The sequence below is a fragment of the Giraffa tippelskirchi genome, chromosome 2 (assembly GCF_054371585.1).
Source record: "Giraffa tippelskirchi isolate mGirTip1 chromosome 2, T2T-mGirTip1v1.2.pri, whole genome shotgun sequence".
Classification (NCBI taxonomy): domain Eukaryota; kingdom Metazoa; phylum Chordata; class Mammalia; order Artiodactyla; family Giraffidae; genus Giraffa; species Giraffa tippelskirchi.
In genome coordinates this window covers 130307775-130324035 of record NC_137276.1, presented here as the reverse complement: position 1 = coordinate 130324035, position 16261 = coordinate 130307775, and the positions used below count along the sequence as shown (strand labels likewise).

General features: G+C 34.3%; 1 protein-coding gene across 3 annotated transcripts in view; it reads right to left on the bottom strand.

Moving 5' to 3' along the window:
• The window catches only part of SMC4 (structural maintenance of chromosomes 4), a 34969-nt gene that overhangs the window by 15160 nt on the left and 3548 nt on the right, over positions 1-16261 (bottom strand). For all 3 annotated transcript variants that reach the window (XM_081570706.1, XM_081570708.1, XM_081570707.1), the window contains 7 exons: positions 15134-15310; positions 8613-8777; positions 8237-8364; positions 7656-7796; positions 6828-6978; positions 5292-5456; positions 3595-3828 (listed from right to left, as the gene is read on the bottom strand). In XM_081570706.1, coding sequence (XP_081426832.1) covers positions 3595-3828; positions 5292-5456; positions 6828-6978; positions 7656-7796; positions 8237-8364; positions 8613-8777; positions 15134-15310 — 1161 coding nt within the window. The remainder of the gene's footprint in view (positions 1-3594; positions 3829-5291; positions 5457-6827; positions 6979-7655; positions 7797-8236; positions 8365-8612; positions 8778-15133; positions 15311-16261) is intronic.

The window sequence follows — 16261 nt, the reverse complement described above, 5'->3', positions numbered from 1 at the left end:
CAATCTCAAAAAAAGACAGAATGATCTCTGTTCATTTCCAAGGCAAACCATTCAATATCACGGTAATCCAAGTATATGCCCCGAACAGTAACGCCGAAGAAGCTGAAGGTGAACGGTTCTATGAAGACCTACAAGACCTTCTAGAACTAACACCCCAAAAAGATGTCCTTTTCATTATAGGGGACTGGAATGCAAAAGTAGGAAGTCAAGAAACACCTGGAGTAACAGGCAAATTTGGCCTTGGAGTACAGAATGAAGCAGGGCAAAGGCTAATAGAATTTTGCCAAGAGAACGCACTGGTCACAGCAAACACCCTCTTCCAACAACACAAGAGAAGACTCTACACATGGACATCACCAGATGGTTGAAACCGAAATCAGATTGATTATACTCTTTGCAGCCAAAGATGGAGAAGCTCTATATAGTCAGCAAAAACAAGACTGGGAGTTGACCGTGGCTCAGATCATGAACTCCTTATTGCCAAATTCAGACTTAAATTGAAGAAAGTAGGGAAAACCACTAGACCATTCAGGTATGACCTAAGTCAAATCCCTTATGACTACACAGTGGAAGTGAGAAATAGATTTAATCTATTTCTGATAGATCTAGTCTATCAGACTAGATCTGATAGAGTGCCTGATTAATTATGGACAGAGGTTCGTGACATTGTACAGAAGACAGGAATCAAGACCATCCCCAAGAAAAAGAAATGCAAAAATGCAAAATGGTTGCCTGAGGAGACCTTACAAATATCTGTGAAAAGACGGGAAGCAAAAAGTAAAGGAGAAAAGGAAAGATATACCCATTTGAATGCAGAGTTCCAAAGAATAGCAAGGAGATATAAGAAAGCCTTCCTCACTGATCAATACAAAGAAATAGAGGAAAACAACAGAATGGGAAAGACTAGAGATCTCTTCAAGAAAATTAGAGATACCAAGGGAACATTTCATGCAAAGATGGGCTCAATAAAGGACAGAAATGGTATGGACCTAACAGAAGCAGAAGATATTAAGAAGAGGTGGCAAGAATACACAGAAGAACTCTACAAAAAAGATCTTCACGACCCAGATAATCACAATGGTGTGATCACTCACCTAGAGCCAGACATCCTGGAATGTGAAGTCAAATAGGCCTTAGGAAGCATCACTACGAACAAAGCTAGTGGAAGTGATGGAATTCCAGTTGAGCTATTTCAAATTCTGAAAGATGAGGCTATGGAAGGGCTGCACTCAATATGCCAGCAAATTTGGAAAACTCAGCAGTGGCCACAGGACTGGAAAAGGTCAGTTTTCATTCCAATCCCAAAGAAAGGCAATGCCAAAGAATGCTCAAACTACCGCACAATTGCACTCATCTCACACGCTAGTAAAGTAATGCTTAAGATTCTCTAAGACAGGCTTCAGCAATACGTGAACCGTGAACTTCCAGATGTTCAAGCTGGATTTAGAAAAGGAGAGGAACCAGAGATCAAATTGCCAACATCCGCTGGGTCATCGAAAAAGCAAGAGAGTTCCAGAAAAACATCTACCTCTGCTTTACTGACTATGTCAAAGCCTTTGACTGTGTGGATCACAATAAACTTTGGAAAATTCTGAAAGAGATGGGCATACCAGACCACCTAACCTGCCTCTTGAGAAACCTGTATGCAGGTCAGGAAGCAAGTTAGAACTGGACATGGAACAACAGACTGGTTCCAAATAGGAAAAGGAGTATGTCAAGGCTGTATACTGTCACCCTGCTTATTTAACTTATATGCAGAGCACATCATGAGAAATGCTGGGCTGGAGGAAGCACAAGCTGGAATCAAGATTGCCGGGAGAAATATCAATAACCTCAGATATGCAGATAACACCACCCTTATGGCAGAAAGTGAAGAAGAACTAAAGAGCATCTTGATGAAAGTGAAAGAGGAGAGTGAAAAAGTTGGCTGAAAGCTCAACATTCAGAAAACTAAGATCATGGAATCCAGTCTTACCACTTCATGGCAAATAGATGGGGAAACAGTGCAAACAGTGTCAGACTTTATTTTTTGGGGCTCCAAAATCACTGCAGATGGTGATTGCAGCCATGAAATTAAAACACGCTTACTCCTTGGAAGGAAAGTTATGACCAACCTAGATAGCATATTGAAAAGCAGAGACATTACTCTGCCAACAAAGGTCCGTCTAGTCAAGGCTATGGCTTTTCCAGTAGTCATGTATGGATGTGAGAGTTGGACGGTGAAGAAGGCTGAGCGCTGAAGAATTGATGGTTTTGAACTGTGGTGTTGGAGAAGACTCTTGAGAGTCTCTTGGACTGCAAGTAGAGCCAACCAGTCCATCTTAAAGGAGATCAGTCCTGGGTGTTCACTGGATGGACTGATGTTGAAGCTGAAACTCTGAATACTTTGGCCACCTGATGCGAAGAGTTGACTCATTGGAAAAGACCCTGATGCTGGGAAGGATTGGGGACAGGAGGAGAAGGGGACGACAGAGGATGAGGTGGCTGGATGGCATCACCATCTCGATGGACATGGGTTTGGGTAGACTTCGGGAGTTGGTGATGGACAGGGAGGCTTGGTGTGCTGCAATTCATGGGGTCGCAAAGAGTCGGACACGACTGAGCAACTGAACTGACTCACTGACTGAACTGAAACGAAGGGGAACATGATGAGTGAACAGTACTATTTCTACACAAACATGTCAGGCTGCCAACAAAAGAGAAACCTCACACATGTACACAAAAATCCTAATTCTCAGTTTCTCAGTCTACCAATTTAGAGCAGCCATTTTTCCAACTGACATTCTCTTTCATTTCCTGGTTTTAAATTATTATCTCTATTACCGGTCATACTGGTTTGAAGTAGAAGCTCAAGTTATAAACACAATTTACCCCAAAATAAACTGTATCACCAGGAAGACAGAAGTCATAACTGAATATAACCTAAGTTTACATTTAAATTCTACATGGCCATGACATTTTCTGATGACCAATCAGTGTGCATTTACTAAAATGAAAAAGACTTTATTTTCAGTGTCATTTCACTTCAAAGAGCATCTTCTATGCAATTTGCCTAATGATACTTCGGAAATTAAAGTTATGAAATTCCTTACTCAAGGAGAGGAGAGAAGATTGATGAACTAAGATGTCTTTATTAGTTCAACCACTTGCAGCCTCAACAAAGAAAGTATATCCTTAAGTTCAAAAATAGAAAAATACACTAAGACAGTTGACTTGCATATTTGTTCACACACACACACATTTATTTGACTTTCCTGTATCACTGCATAAATTGTCTACATTTACATTTAGGGAAACAAAAACTTTCTTTTGTTTAAATTATCTCCATGGGAAATAATGATGGCGATAGCAATATTATTTGCTGTTTGACACTTGAGGGGAGAACAGTTTCTTGATAGTCTCAATTTAATTTGTATCAGATAGAGTATTGAAATATTAACCCCATTCTTTTGGGAAAGATTACACTAAACAACATCAACAAAATCTATGTATCAGTCACACCAGATGTTGAGATTAAAACAATGTATGTATGAAAATAAATAAAACCAGGATTGATAAACAATGTTCATATGAAACACAGAAGCAAAGATTTACCTCCTTTAGCTCATGTTCAGTTTGAGGGAGTTTTGCCTCTATATCTCCAATTGCAGCTTTCCTTTCTTTGAGAGTCTCAGAAGCTGCCATTAGAGCTTCTTTAGCTTTACTTAATTGAGACACTGCAGTATTATGACGACTGAGATAGATATCAAGTTCTGATTGAGCTACATCCATCTTTGAACGTGCTTCATTTACTGATTTGCTGAAGTCCATAAGTTCTTTCTCTCGACTCTGTTAAAATATGATAGACCCCATTTAATCTGAAATATGTGTTTTCAAACCTAAACCGAAGTGGAAACGATACATTTTAAATTTAACTTCATAGATTATGTAAGCACAATATATAGAAATAAATCTCATAAGTGAATGGATTAACAGTTTTTGCCCAGTTGTGAATGTTCACGGTATATAAAGTCTTGCCCCAACTGATTTAATAATAGCTTAATGAGGTAGCTGCTGCTGCTGCTGCTGCTAAGTCACTTCAGTTGTGTCTGACTCTGTGCGACCCCCACAGACGTCAGCCCGCCAGGCTCCTCCGTCCCTGGGATTCTCCAGGCAAGAACACTGGAGTGGGTTGACATTTCCTTCTCCAATGCATGCACGCATGCTAAGTCGCCTCAGTCTTGTCCGACTCCATGTGACCCTATGGACAGCAGCCCACCAGGCTCCTCCGTGCACAGGATTCTCCAGGCAAGAATACTGGGATGGGGTGCCATTTCCTTCTATCTCAATTTAGAGACTAAAATGACAAAAAGTCATGACCACCAATACACACGACCACACCACTGTAGAATATGTTCAAAGCACTATCCTGAATGTTTTGTATGTATTAATTCCTTAACACAACAATCCTACGATCATCATTATGCCCATTTTGAGGAAACTGAGGTCAGAGTTTAAATAACTTGTTCAAAGTCATGCACTCACTCGTAAGTAGCAGAGCCTGTTTTTAGCTCCAAAGGTACCTAGATATGAGTCCTGGCTCTGTCACTAACCTAGGATGCCAGGGCACATGGGATTACTTGATATACTGAGATGAGCAAATGTGAAAAACTGATCTATAAAGTATTCTCTTAGGAAAGTGACTGTATGAAACTTTATCACATAGGCATCCTACTTACAAACTCTTAGAGATGATATTAGAACATGTCCATATTGCAAAACAGAATCAATTTAGTCTGTCGAGAAACCCCAAAACACCTCACTGAGGTATAATTTACAAAGATCTTATATGTAACTGACTTAAGCAACCAAGAATTAACATAAGAGCCATAGCTTTAAAACTACTACACAAGAGCTTCAAAAGTAAAGCGAGGTGTCAACCTATGGTTAGTGTGGTCCCAAGCATATATAGGTAGTAACCAATTAAATTACCAAGAAAATAATTTAAGAGAAGAGAAAACGTGATGATTAAATCAACATTAATAGAGAATAGCACATAAAGCAAAGTATCTGATATGTATTTTCTTCTAACACTTTAAGTTCTCATTCTCAGTTAACGTCTTTTTAAAATGAGAAAACAGAAAACAAAAAAAGGAGAGTCTAGGTTGACTATTTCTGGGGATGTTAGATATTAAAAGCCCAAACTTTTCATTCTAACAGTTCATTTTTTACTATTACTATAAAAACAATCTTTAAGATAGGAGAAAAAAAAAAGCCATCAAAATAAACACCAACTGATAAACAAATCTTACTTCTTTTTCTTTTTGAAGGCCTTGTGTTTCCTGTTTAAGGCTATCCATAACTTCTTTTAATTTTTCTTCTTCTTTTTCTTTTTCTTTCTCAAGGGCATTGTTTCTAGTTGTTGTCTCCCTTATGATATTCTCACTCTTGGCAGGTATACTTTTAAATTCCTCAACCTAAGATTACAAATCAAAAAGTTACTAGGAGCATGTACCTTTAGGCTATCCAATACCATTAATATTTGACTTATTTAAAAAGCATTTCTCAAGATAGTCTAGATTTTTGCAGTTTTCATTGTAATTAGGTTTGAACCAGCTTAGCTTTAGTAAGTATATTTTAACCATATGCTGCAATTTCTATATTCTCAGTCTAATTCATAGAATTAGGTAAAGATAATTCTATGAATTCTTGATTCCTTACAAAAGACAATTCTCCTTGGCTGGGCATTATATCTTTCTTCCTTCTGTTCCAACTTTATGCTGTAATTAATCTTCTTCACCTACAAGCACGATCTGAGTACATGGAATCCCTTAAAGTACCCTTCATGGTACATTACAATTTACCACATATTACGTTTACACCCCCTAGTCTCTCTCAAATCCTAAGATCTTCCCAACTTTACCCTTTCAGAGTCACCATGTGGGACTAATATTTTATTCCGTTAATACCTTCCAGTAATAATCACTGTTCCACAGTTGGTGTCCAAAGGCTAATAACTGTACTTAAGTTACATTTGGCTTACTCTGTCCAATTTAGGGGTTACTAAGACATCCATGATATTTTGTTTATCCTGGTTATCTGTAACAGGAGAAATTAAACACTTCCCAAAATGTTATCCTCAAACCCTGATTCATATAAGATGTGTTACTACTGTACACACATAAAGTATTTTGTAAACAAATGCATTTGCTTATAAGGTAAAGCAGAGCCTATATTATAAGTACCATGTAAATACATGGCACAAAACTTTTTTGAGGGGAGGGGCTTTCAGTGTTGCATCTATTAATACCTGATTAAACTATGAATATAGTTTGAAATGCTCCAAATTATTAGTTTGGCTCTCAGCAAATTAGGCATTCTGGTCTAAAGTTCATCATCTTTTAAAACTTCAACTAGCTAATCAACCCCTTGCTATAAATTATGGCTTTCCCTTCCCTCCTTTCTAAGGGGAAACCCCTGCTGATATTCTTAAGTTGATTTCTGTAGACAAAGGTACTACTTTTAAAAGTCCATTTTATGTAGCCAAAAACCTCTTTTTAAACCATGTATTCTAGGAAGATTATTTTGTCACCAAAATAGAATTACTGACTTGGTAAACAATTCTCCAATAATGTATATTAGATACATAAGCTCTAAAACTCAAAGTCAATGGATGCAGGATTTCCATAGCAGGTGAGGGAGGGGGGATCAGGTTCAGAGATAAATCCTGAAGCACTTAACATTCAGAATTCCAATTCATTCTCTATGGGGCAGGAACGTTCATGGAAAATAACAAAAACTACATCCGACAGACATGAAATATTAAGAATTTCCCCCACATAACCTACCTTTTCTTCATCTTTTTGAAGTTGTTTCTCTAGTTTTTTGGCTTTACTTGTAGCATGTTTCAATTTTTCCCTAACTTGAACATCTTCCAAATCTAGTTTTGTAAATTTTTCTTTGTTCTCTTCAATAAATTTTGTAATTTTATTCAGCTTCCTAGCAAAGTAAGGAAATTATCAGTCACTATTTTGGATATTCAGATATTTTAAAGCGATCTTACATACCTTGCCTGAAACCCTATGTAAATGTACCAAGTTCTTATAAGGTAGGATCCTAATACTACCTGCTTCAAGCTAACCCTCCCCTCCATCCATATTTGAAGGATTTGTTAAAATGTGTGGTTATGAGTTATTTTGTCCTTCAAAGCTAGATTGGAAATAGTGACTATGATGTCTAGGTATATAAAAATTTGACCATTAAAAAAAAAAAAAAAACAGGCAAAACTCATTTTAAAGAATAAAAAAACTGCATAGGTAAGGGATACTGGTGTCACTGGACTGCCATGAAAAAAGTAGCGATAAAACTTTAATAAGACAACTAACCTGTCAGGTTAAATGCCTATTTTTGCAGTGATGTTTTGTATTACTGAGTTCTGCCACTAGGGGGTAGCATCCTCCATTATTTAAGACCAGAGTTGGGCACTCAAACCTGTGATAATCATCAACTGGATGAAAGGCAATTCAGTTTTTTGGTTGCAAAAAGAAATCATTTTAAATATTTTATATGCTGGCAAATATATTGCCCTCATATGCTGGTATTAAGTTTATATATAGACACACACACATACATGTAATAAAATAATCTACTTTTAGTACTTTCCAAAAGATTATTACTTCTCTACATCTTTTACAGCTTTATTCTTAGCTTTCATTTCATTTGACAGTATATTGCTCTTCTCATTAATTTCTTTGGTATCTTCATTAATTTTTTCCTTTTGAGTCTCCATTTCAGCAATTCGTTTCTGCAGATCATAACTAGAGAGAGAGAAAAAGCTATCAGAGATCCTAAAGTACCATTTCTAAAACTCTGAAACTATTTTAAATAAAATCAGCTGTTTCTAAAGTTATCTAGGTCTTTGGAGGGGGAAGAAGAAACCAACCCAGGGTCAAGGCTAGCATTAGGAACAAACTAGGTTCCATATAAACACAATTAGATCTGCTATTAAATGAATTAAAAAGAATTTATAAGTAAAACTATTAAGTATTAAGCATAGTGATATTTGTCAACCCAACTTCAAGTAGAATAGTTAAAAATTAACTTCACTACTATGGCAAAAATCTCTAATAAATTCATCACAACCACTTGCAGAATTTTTTTTACTTCAGTCTTCACATTTCTCTAATACAGGAAAAGAGAAAAGATTAGATTTTAATGTCAGAAACTAATACAAAAGTTGATAAATTAAGGTACTTACATGTAATATTGACAAACATGATTCTTTTTTCTAAATATTTCATTTTCCAAGGTAAGAAATTCAATGGCTATGTTTTTCTCTCCTTCTAAGGCATCCTTTTCCTTTTCTACCATCTTAACTCTGTTTAACTACAAAAGTTAAAAGGATAGAAATTGTTCATATTAAGTGTATTTGAAGAGTCTCAATTTAAAATATGCCAACATGAGATAAAAACAAACTACATTCATAAAACAATGTTTCTCTGAAATGTTAATAAGGAAAACATAAAACTTCGCTTAAACAATTATGATCTATCATAATGAATTATCTGGCTTAGTAAAATTTGTTAATCAATAAATGAAACATTCTGGTTTACAAAAGTCTACAGAAGATTCACCTTTTCTCCTCTGTGTTCATTTAGTATTTCAACTCTCCGACACAAGACTTTAATAGGTTCATTTAGTCGTCCAGAACCAATTATATCTTCTAAATATTCAAGCATACCCTCATCGTGTTCAGTCTGGCCTTTTGGTTTCATCATAGCAATCTGTTCAACTTCACCCTTTAAAAAAGTAATATTTCACACTCACTGTATATGTTTGGCTACATCAGCCTCAAGTGAGAACTAGAAACAAGTCAATTAACAAATCCAACATTAATTAGAACAACTAAATGATATAAATCAGTAGCATAAAGAGATTTAGTAAGATGCAAATAGGACTTCCCTGATGGCTCAGTGGTAATCATCCTGCCAGAGACTTGAGTTCGATCCCTGGTCTGGGAAGATCCCACATTCATCGGAGCAACTAAGTCCGTGTGCTGCCAACTACTGAGCCTGTGCTCCAGAGCCCAGCTTTGCAACAAGAGAAGCTACTGCAATGAGAAGCCTGCACAACACTAGAGTAGCTCCCATTCACTGCAACTAGAGAAAGCCTGTGCAAAGCAACAAAAACCCAGCACAGCCAAAAATAAATACATAAATAAAATTATATAAAAATGCAAGTAAAGATGTTCTAACTTTCTAAACAAACAAACAAACCGTTAAATGAAAAAGGAAATACTATTTTCTCTCATGGTAATAACAGGAAAAAGCCAACTGACTGCAAACTAAAGGTTTTGGTACATATAACACTGGAAAACTTTTCCTTGCAATCATTATTATAACAACTTTTAAACTATAGTTAAAATCTTAAGATTAACGTATTTGCATTTATGCAGTTCAGTTACAAAGCAGTAGCAGTTCAGTTACAAAGAGAAAAGAAAAAAATCCAGTCAGTAACTTTCAAGGCTGACTGAAAGGCAGCCATTTAGCTTGATGGGGGAGAAAATTTTGTCTGAATATGCTCAGGCAAAATGCTACTTTACTTCACACCAGTAGCCTGCTTGTACTGCTGGTACTCTTTATCACAATAGAAGAAAAGGGACAGACAACTAGAAAGATAAAAACATACCTCTTTATTTCTGCAAAATAGCAAAGACTGAAAAAATTTTTTAAAAAGGGGGCATATATTCTTTCTCAATTTAATTATCTACAGTATTTATAAATGAAACTTAAAAATCTGGGTTAAAACTTGCTAATGACAAAGCATCATATTACCAAAATCTTCAATATAATTATATACAGTAGAAAAAAACTAAAGACCAAACAAGAAAGGATAAAACAGCTCCTTTAAAAATCTAATTAGGGACTTCCCTGGTGGTCCAGTGGTTAGGGCTCCGAGCTTCCATTGCAGGGGGCACTGGTCTGATCTCCAGTTGGGGATCTAAGACCCCATAATAGGGGGAAAAGAATCTACTCATTAAAAATCAAAGTTAAAAAAAATTTTATAGATGACCACTTTTCTGTACTTTGACAATAGCACATGATTATAAAACACAAGGTGAAATGTTATCCTAAGAGCCTGTCATTGTTTAGATTTCTCTGTAACCTTGGGTATGTATGAATTAGATTTAGCTAAATATTAGTGTTTAAACAAAAAACGTAGACATTTATATAAAATACTTTGTTCTGCTTTCAATTATCAGTTCTTTCCAAATATTTTAGGCAACCTTTAAGTTTTAGACAGAACTTAAGCCTGGAAGAGTATCTAAAGCTTTGGATCACAACTGGTGAGACTCTAGCCATTGTACAAGCCAAGACTTTTTCAGTTGTTATCTAAACAAGGTTTATCAATAGTAACATTGCTGACATTTGGGCTGAATACTTTGTTGTGGGGAGCTATGCTGGGTATCATAAGATGTTTAATAACATCTCTACCCACTAGATGCCAGCAGCATGAGGCTTCCCTCAGCTGTTAACAGCCTAAACTGTCTCCAGACAATGCTAAATGTACTGGGGGAGAGAGAAAGCAACAACTACTCCCAGCTGAGAATCACTAATCTGGAAGTAGTCAATTTAACTCTTTTATGTCTGTGTTTATAATCCAAATATCTGACACCAAATAGTCTAATATTCTAATTTGATTTGAATAGTTGAACACTAACTATAAGATAAATGAAAATCCATGCCAAGAGAACTTACGTATCTGAGTCAAATCACATAAGGTATTATTTAGGCATACATTTTTCAGATAACCAGAAGTTATGATTTGGTGTAACAATGATAAAAAATATTTCTAAAGGGATTATACTTTTCCAGGCCAAATTATTTTCTGAAGTGATGGAATACTACTATTGGGAGACTGCCTAGCTTCAAACAAAGCATAGTGGTTGCTTGGTTTTGGTCACTTGTTCCTCCTTTTCCAATTAAAATGAAAGATATGTACCTCTGATCTCTTTTCATTCTAACAAGGTTGCCCAGCAGAAAAAACATTTTCAAGTGAAAGACAAGGACATTTGTCAATCAACATTTCCATCTCAAGTCCCATATAATATTGTTTTCATTTGTTATATGAGATCCATTAAAAAAACGATTATTATCAATTAACACTACTGAATCAACAGGTTATTAGAACATTTAGGCCTCTGCCTGTCATGTGAATATTAGGACTGTTGTGGTATTTCAATGACAACCTGAGACCTTTCTTGTGGTTCTGTTCCTTGATGTTCTCTGACTGTCTTACCACCTGCTACTATTTGTTTTCTTCCTTGTTTTTCCATTTTGTGTCGTTTCATGTATAATCTGAGGGCCGACAGTCTATGCTTAGAGGACCACTCATTTCAGAAAATGTACCTATCCCATGCGAAATTACAAAGTAGTTTTAATTTAAAGCAATAAGCTCAATACATTTTAGAAATAATTTAAAACCTGAATTTATAGTCACCTTCAAAGCTCCAAATCACTAACAGTGGTAGTATGGTAGACAAAAACCCAAACAAACAAGTTTCAAGTTGCTATAAAGCTAGCATCTGAAGCTGACCAAGTTTTATAGGCCTTCTCAATGTTATTTCTATTTTCCATAGCTTAAGTATACTAAACAAGGTTTTAAACAAATTTCTTCACTGTTGTTTACTACTAACTTCCTATGTTTTATTTATATTTATTTTATATTTACAGTATATCAGAGACATTAAGCAACTGTGGAAAATACCATTTATGGTTTTTAAAAGCATCATAAAAACAGCAAGATATGTCAAGAGGGTATTTATAATATCCAAGGCCTAAACCTTAACTTATTGAACTGGGCAGAAAACCAGGATATTGTGACTCATTTATAGCATTCCTCAATAGTCTAATTTATAACAATAAAGCTTAAAAATCTAAGAGGAGTAAATAGGTACTATGCTTTATCTTTATTGAATCAGAATCCAAATTTTACCAAGCATGAATCACAGGAAACTCAAATATAGTACATATATAATAAAACTTTTTTTCCTAATAAGGAAGGCCTTAAGATTTAAGGTAAATATGGGTGTTTGCATCAAAATTAAATGGTTAAGAGTTACTAGGCTTTGAAATTTTGCCTTGGTTATATTTTTATTTTCTCCATTTTCTACTTTGCTGTTAAGTTATTGTTTTTATACTATTCTAATAAATTTTTAATTTGTGAACTAACAAAAGCTAAGGAACTATTGACTAAGGTTTAGTATCTGTAAAAACAAGTGCATAAACAGAAAGGACAATGCTTTAGGAGGTAGACTGCTTAGTATTTATTTTGGGTGCTTAGGGATAGCTTCTTTCATATAGTCGAGGTGTTGAACAAGACACTTTTAGATAACTGAAGTACTACTGATAAAACTAAAACAACTTCTTTTGATACAGCACAGTCTTATTTCTACAGATAAAAGATCAGAATTCAAGTGAGCTTATATGTTATGCCAGGCGGAGAAGAAGTATACTGGAAAGAAAAAATGAACAGGTAACTCAGATCTTGGTTAATCCAATTTCCAAATTACTAAATAAGAAAAAAAATCTTAGTTCTTATTTTTAAATTTTAGTTTAGATTTTAAAATATGAAGACAAAAAGCATATGAAGCTGAAAACTGTGACAAAATGAGCTAGTGAAATCTTTCAGCTAACAAAAACTCTACTTGTTCATACCAAGAATTATGACAATGGGAAAACAGCTCTCAAACAAGGTATAAACAGGGAAATGTACAAAAATGTACAAAGTACAATGGCTAATTATAATCTAACACTTTTGGAAGGCATGTATAAGTGCCTCTAAGGACAAGAAATAGACTTCTACCATCTTTGGATCATTTATAGTATCTCAGTTTAGTGACTCATGAGGAGCTCATTAAAATAGCCAACGATGAAATTTTAAATGATTTCAAATACTAGAAATGCCTACTTGAAGAACCTACTATACCATTATAAATATTATAAAAAAATTTATCCTTATGGACTTCTAAATTTCAGTGCTTTTTAGTCTGAAAAATAAGTTTTCACTTTAGCTGAATTTGTATCACTTAGCCTGTTAATCACTACCACTGGCCAAAGAGCCTACATTTTACTCAAAGCAATCAGCTATGTCTTAGATAATGATATTCTGATGGTCCCAAGTTCCCAGTCTCCCAAACTAGTTAGTTTTTAAGATAAATGTTATTTAGTGGGAGATAAGGTAATGAAAATTGTATTCTTACTTACCTTCAAATGCTTTAAATCTCTAGGGCAGGAGTCTAAGATTTTGATAAGAACTAAAAAAAAAAATCCATAGAAACTACTGCCACTTTCCCTCAAACCTTTCAATAATTCTATCTAGTCCAGTCCCTGTTTCTTCTTCCTAACAGGTGAGCTCCTAAGATTCTTATCTGTAAATTTAATCAAATGGAATTCAATTTGTTAACGTGGAAAGTTTACCTTAGTATTAAAAATGATTTCAACAATGTAACTGTTAAGATGATTAAAAACAAGTTGAGATTATGAGGATAAAGGGCTTAAGCATCTTGGACATTTTAGAAGCACATATTGAATATAAAATTTACAATTTAAAAACTACTTTTATTTACCTCTTTGGGATGTTACTTTATTTAACTCCCTTTTTTCACTGAATTATGTAGAAAGGCTACACCAAGGAAAAAAAAATTACCCTTACAAGGGTTAAAATGAAGTCTATTTTGATGAGTCTACATACAGGTGTAAAACTTTGATTATCTCAGGGTGATAGTAAATACACAGCAAATAATAAGATAAACACAACAATAAGTTCCTGCAAAATGGCATCATTATCAAATTTAGTTTTCTAACGGGACATAACTGTTTAATCCATAATTAACCAAATCAAATCCCAGAACAGTTAAATTTGATTAAAAAACACACACAGATTTAACCCCACATTTATGTAAATTCAAATCTCATTTAGAAATATATCTGCTAATGATTTTCCAACATCCATTTTAAATTAAGTTTGGGTTATAGAAGTATACAAATGAACTGGTAGCAATATACTAACGTAAGTCATCCCAGAATGATATTTATTTACTTTCCACATATATTATATATAAATAACTTTTATTTTTTAAAAAATAGTTGAAAAATATAGACTAAAATGGAAATAGCAGCTAACATTTTATAAGTTTCTTACTGGGAACACTCAGCCACATTAATAAAACTTTCTCAAACCAAAATCCAGTTTAAAACCAGTAATGCAGGAAACTAAAGAATATCAGCAGCTATTTCTACATCACAATAGTTTTCCTCTTAAGCTATGCTTTTATGCTAAAAACTTTTTTGAAAAGTAAAACAGAGAAGATAAGGGATTTTCTTACCAAGCAAATCTGGTAGGAAATATCTTTACTCAAATAAAGAAAAGAGTTTCTAATAATAATCAACTTAACACCAAGTACTTAAAGTTATACCTCCTTAAAGACTTTAACAGTATGATACTTAAGAATGAAATATCACTTTCTAATTTTCCAGTAGTAGTGGTTCAATAGGCGATTTGAACCAAAACAAAGAGCTTATATAAACTTTTAAATGACCATTCTAAGTGTTTAAAAAAATAAAATATTAAATCAGAGAAGTCTGTCAAATACCAAGTATCCAGAGTGTTTTTTTTCTTTCTTTCTTTTTTTGGAGTATATAATATTAGTAGAGAATACAAATAAGAACAAAAGTAAAAGAACTATAAAAAAGGAACAAATCTTATTTAAAATGTTATCGTAAAGAGAAATACAAACAGAAATGATAAATAGTTGCTATGTCCCTGTCACGCTAAAGCAGCACAATAATATTGGTGTTTAATATTTATTTTACTACGCCAATATTTACGTGCTGCTAGAGCGGAACAAGTATGTCAGCCCATCCAAACAAAATCAGCATATGACGATGAAAATACAGTTTTGAATGAATTTCCTTAAATTTCTAGAGCAGCAAATAATGATTCGCATCTCGACTGTAGTATGTAAACCATGATGTGCTGCTACAGTACTTTAAGGCCTCAAAAATACAGGATTCATCCAATAGGGAAAAACCTCTTTACATTTTTATTAAAAGAAAAAAAAAAGAGAGAACCTCTGATGTCTTAATAAACATACCTGTAAGATTAAAAATCTATTATGGTCCAAGTCAATTCCATGGCTTCGAAGAAGAATTCCAACATCCTTAAATGTAGTCTTCTTCCCACTTACGTGATAAACAGAAGTATTATCTCTGTAGGCCGTTCTGGATACATAGAAGTTACTGTTAGGAATGACTTCATAATCATCCCCTTCCTGTTTTGAGGAAAAACAAAAGCAGAAAACAATTGTGGGTATTAAGCCATAAGTTTGCTTCAAATTTCACTCAATTCATATTGAAACCAATTCTATGGATTAAGAACTTTAACTGGATATGCACAAAAGCTGACAATAGTTCTTAGAATTAATTATCTTAGCAAAGAATAGAAATAATTTTCTATTTCTAAGGAGTTCTTGGACTCCTTCCTCACAGATCACAAAAACCAAAAAGTCAAACGAACTACACCTTCAAGCCTAAAAACATACTTAACTGAGAAAAGAACTGAAGGGAGACAAGAATCCCACTGTATCCAAAACAAACTCACCCAAAATATTAAACCACCTTGATAGATTACATTAGTTCATTAAAAAAAGCTGCAAGGGATGATTCAAGGAAAAAGGGAGGGTATAGTAGTGCAGTGATATAGATTAATTTTTTGGAGGGTGGTGGTGGTCAAAAATAAACTATTAATTAAAGGTAAAAAGAACTGCAAAGAACTGACAATTACATTCCCCTGTTTTTTAATCAAATAAAAAGAAATGAAGGGCAAATGTGCTTTAACATTAAAACTTGCTTTCCTTTAAAAACTATGTCATTTTGAAACCATGACTTTTAAACTTCACACAAGTCAAGTGCAATTAATAAGCTACAAAATCAAATCTGACTTACTGTCTATCTACTTTCCAACCCAAACTGTATAACAGAAAAGCACTAAGAAACAAAATTAAAATATATACCACCATGTAGATTTATTTAAAGCTCTTTATATTAAAATTAAAAACAAAACAAGACCTAGAGGCCAAATCACATCCTCATTTCATTATGTAATTAGTTTTCTACATTTTTAGCTGCCAGCCAGTTTTGAAATACGAATTCCCAAAGCTGATTATTAAACAGAAGAGAAAAAACCCCAGTACCAACAGAGCCATGTAAATAACCCAAATAGG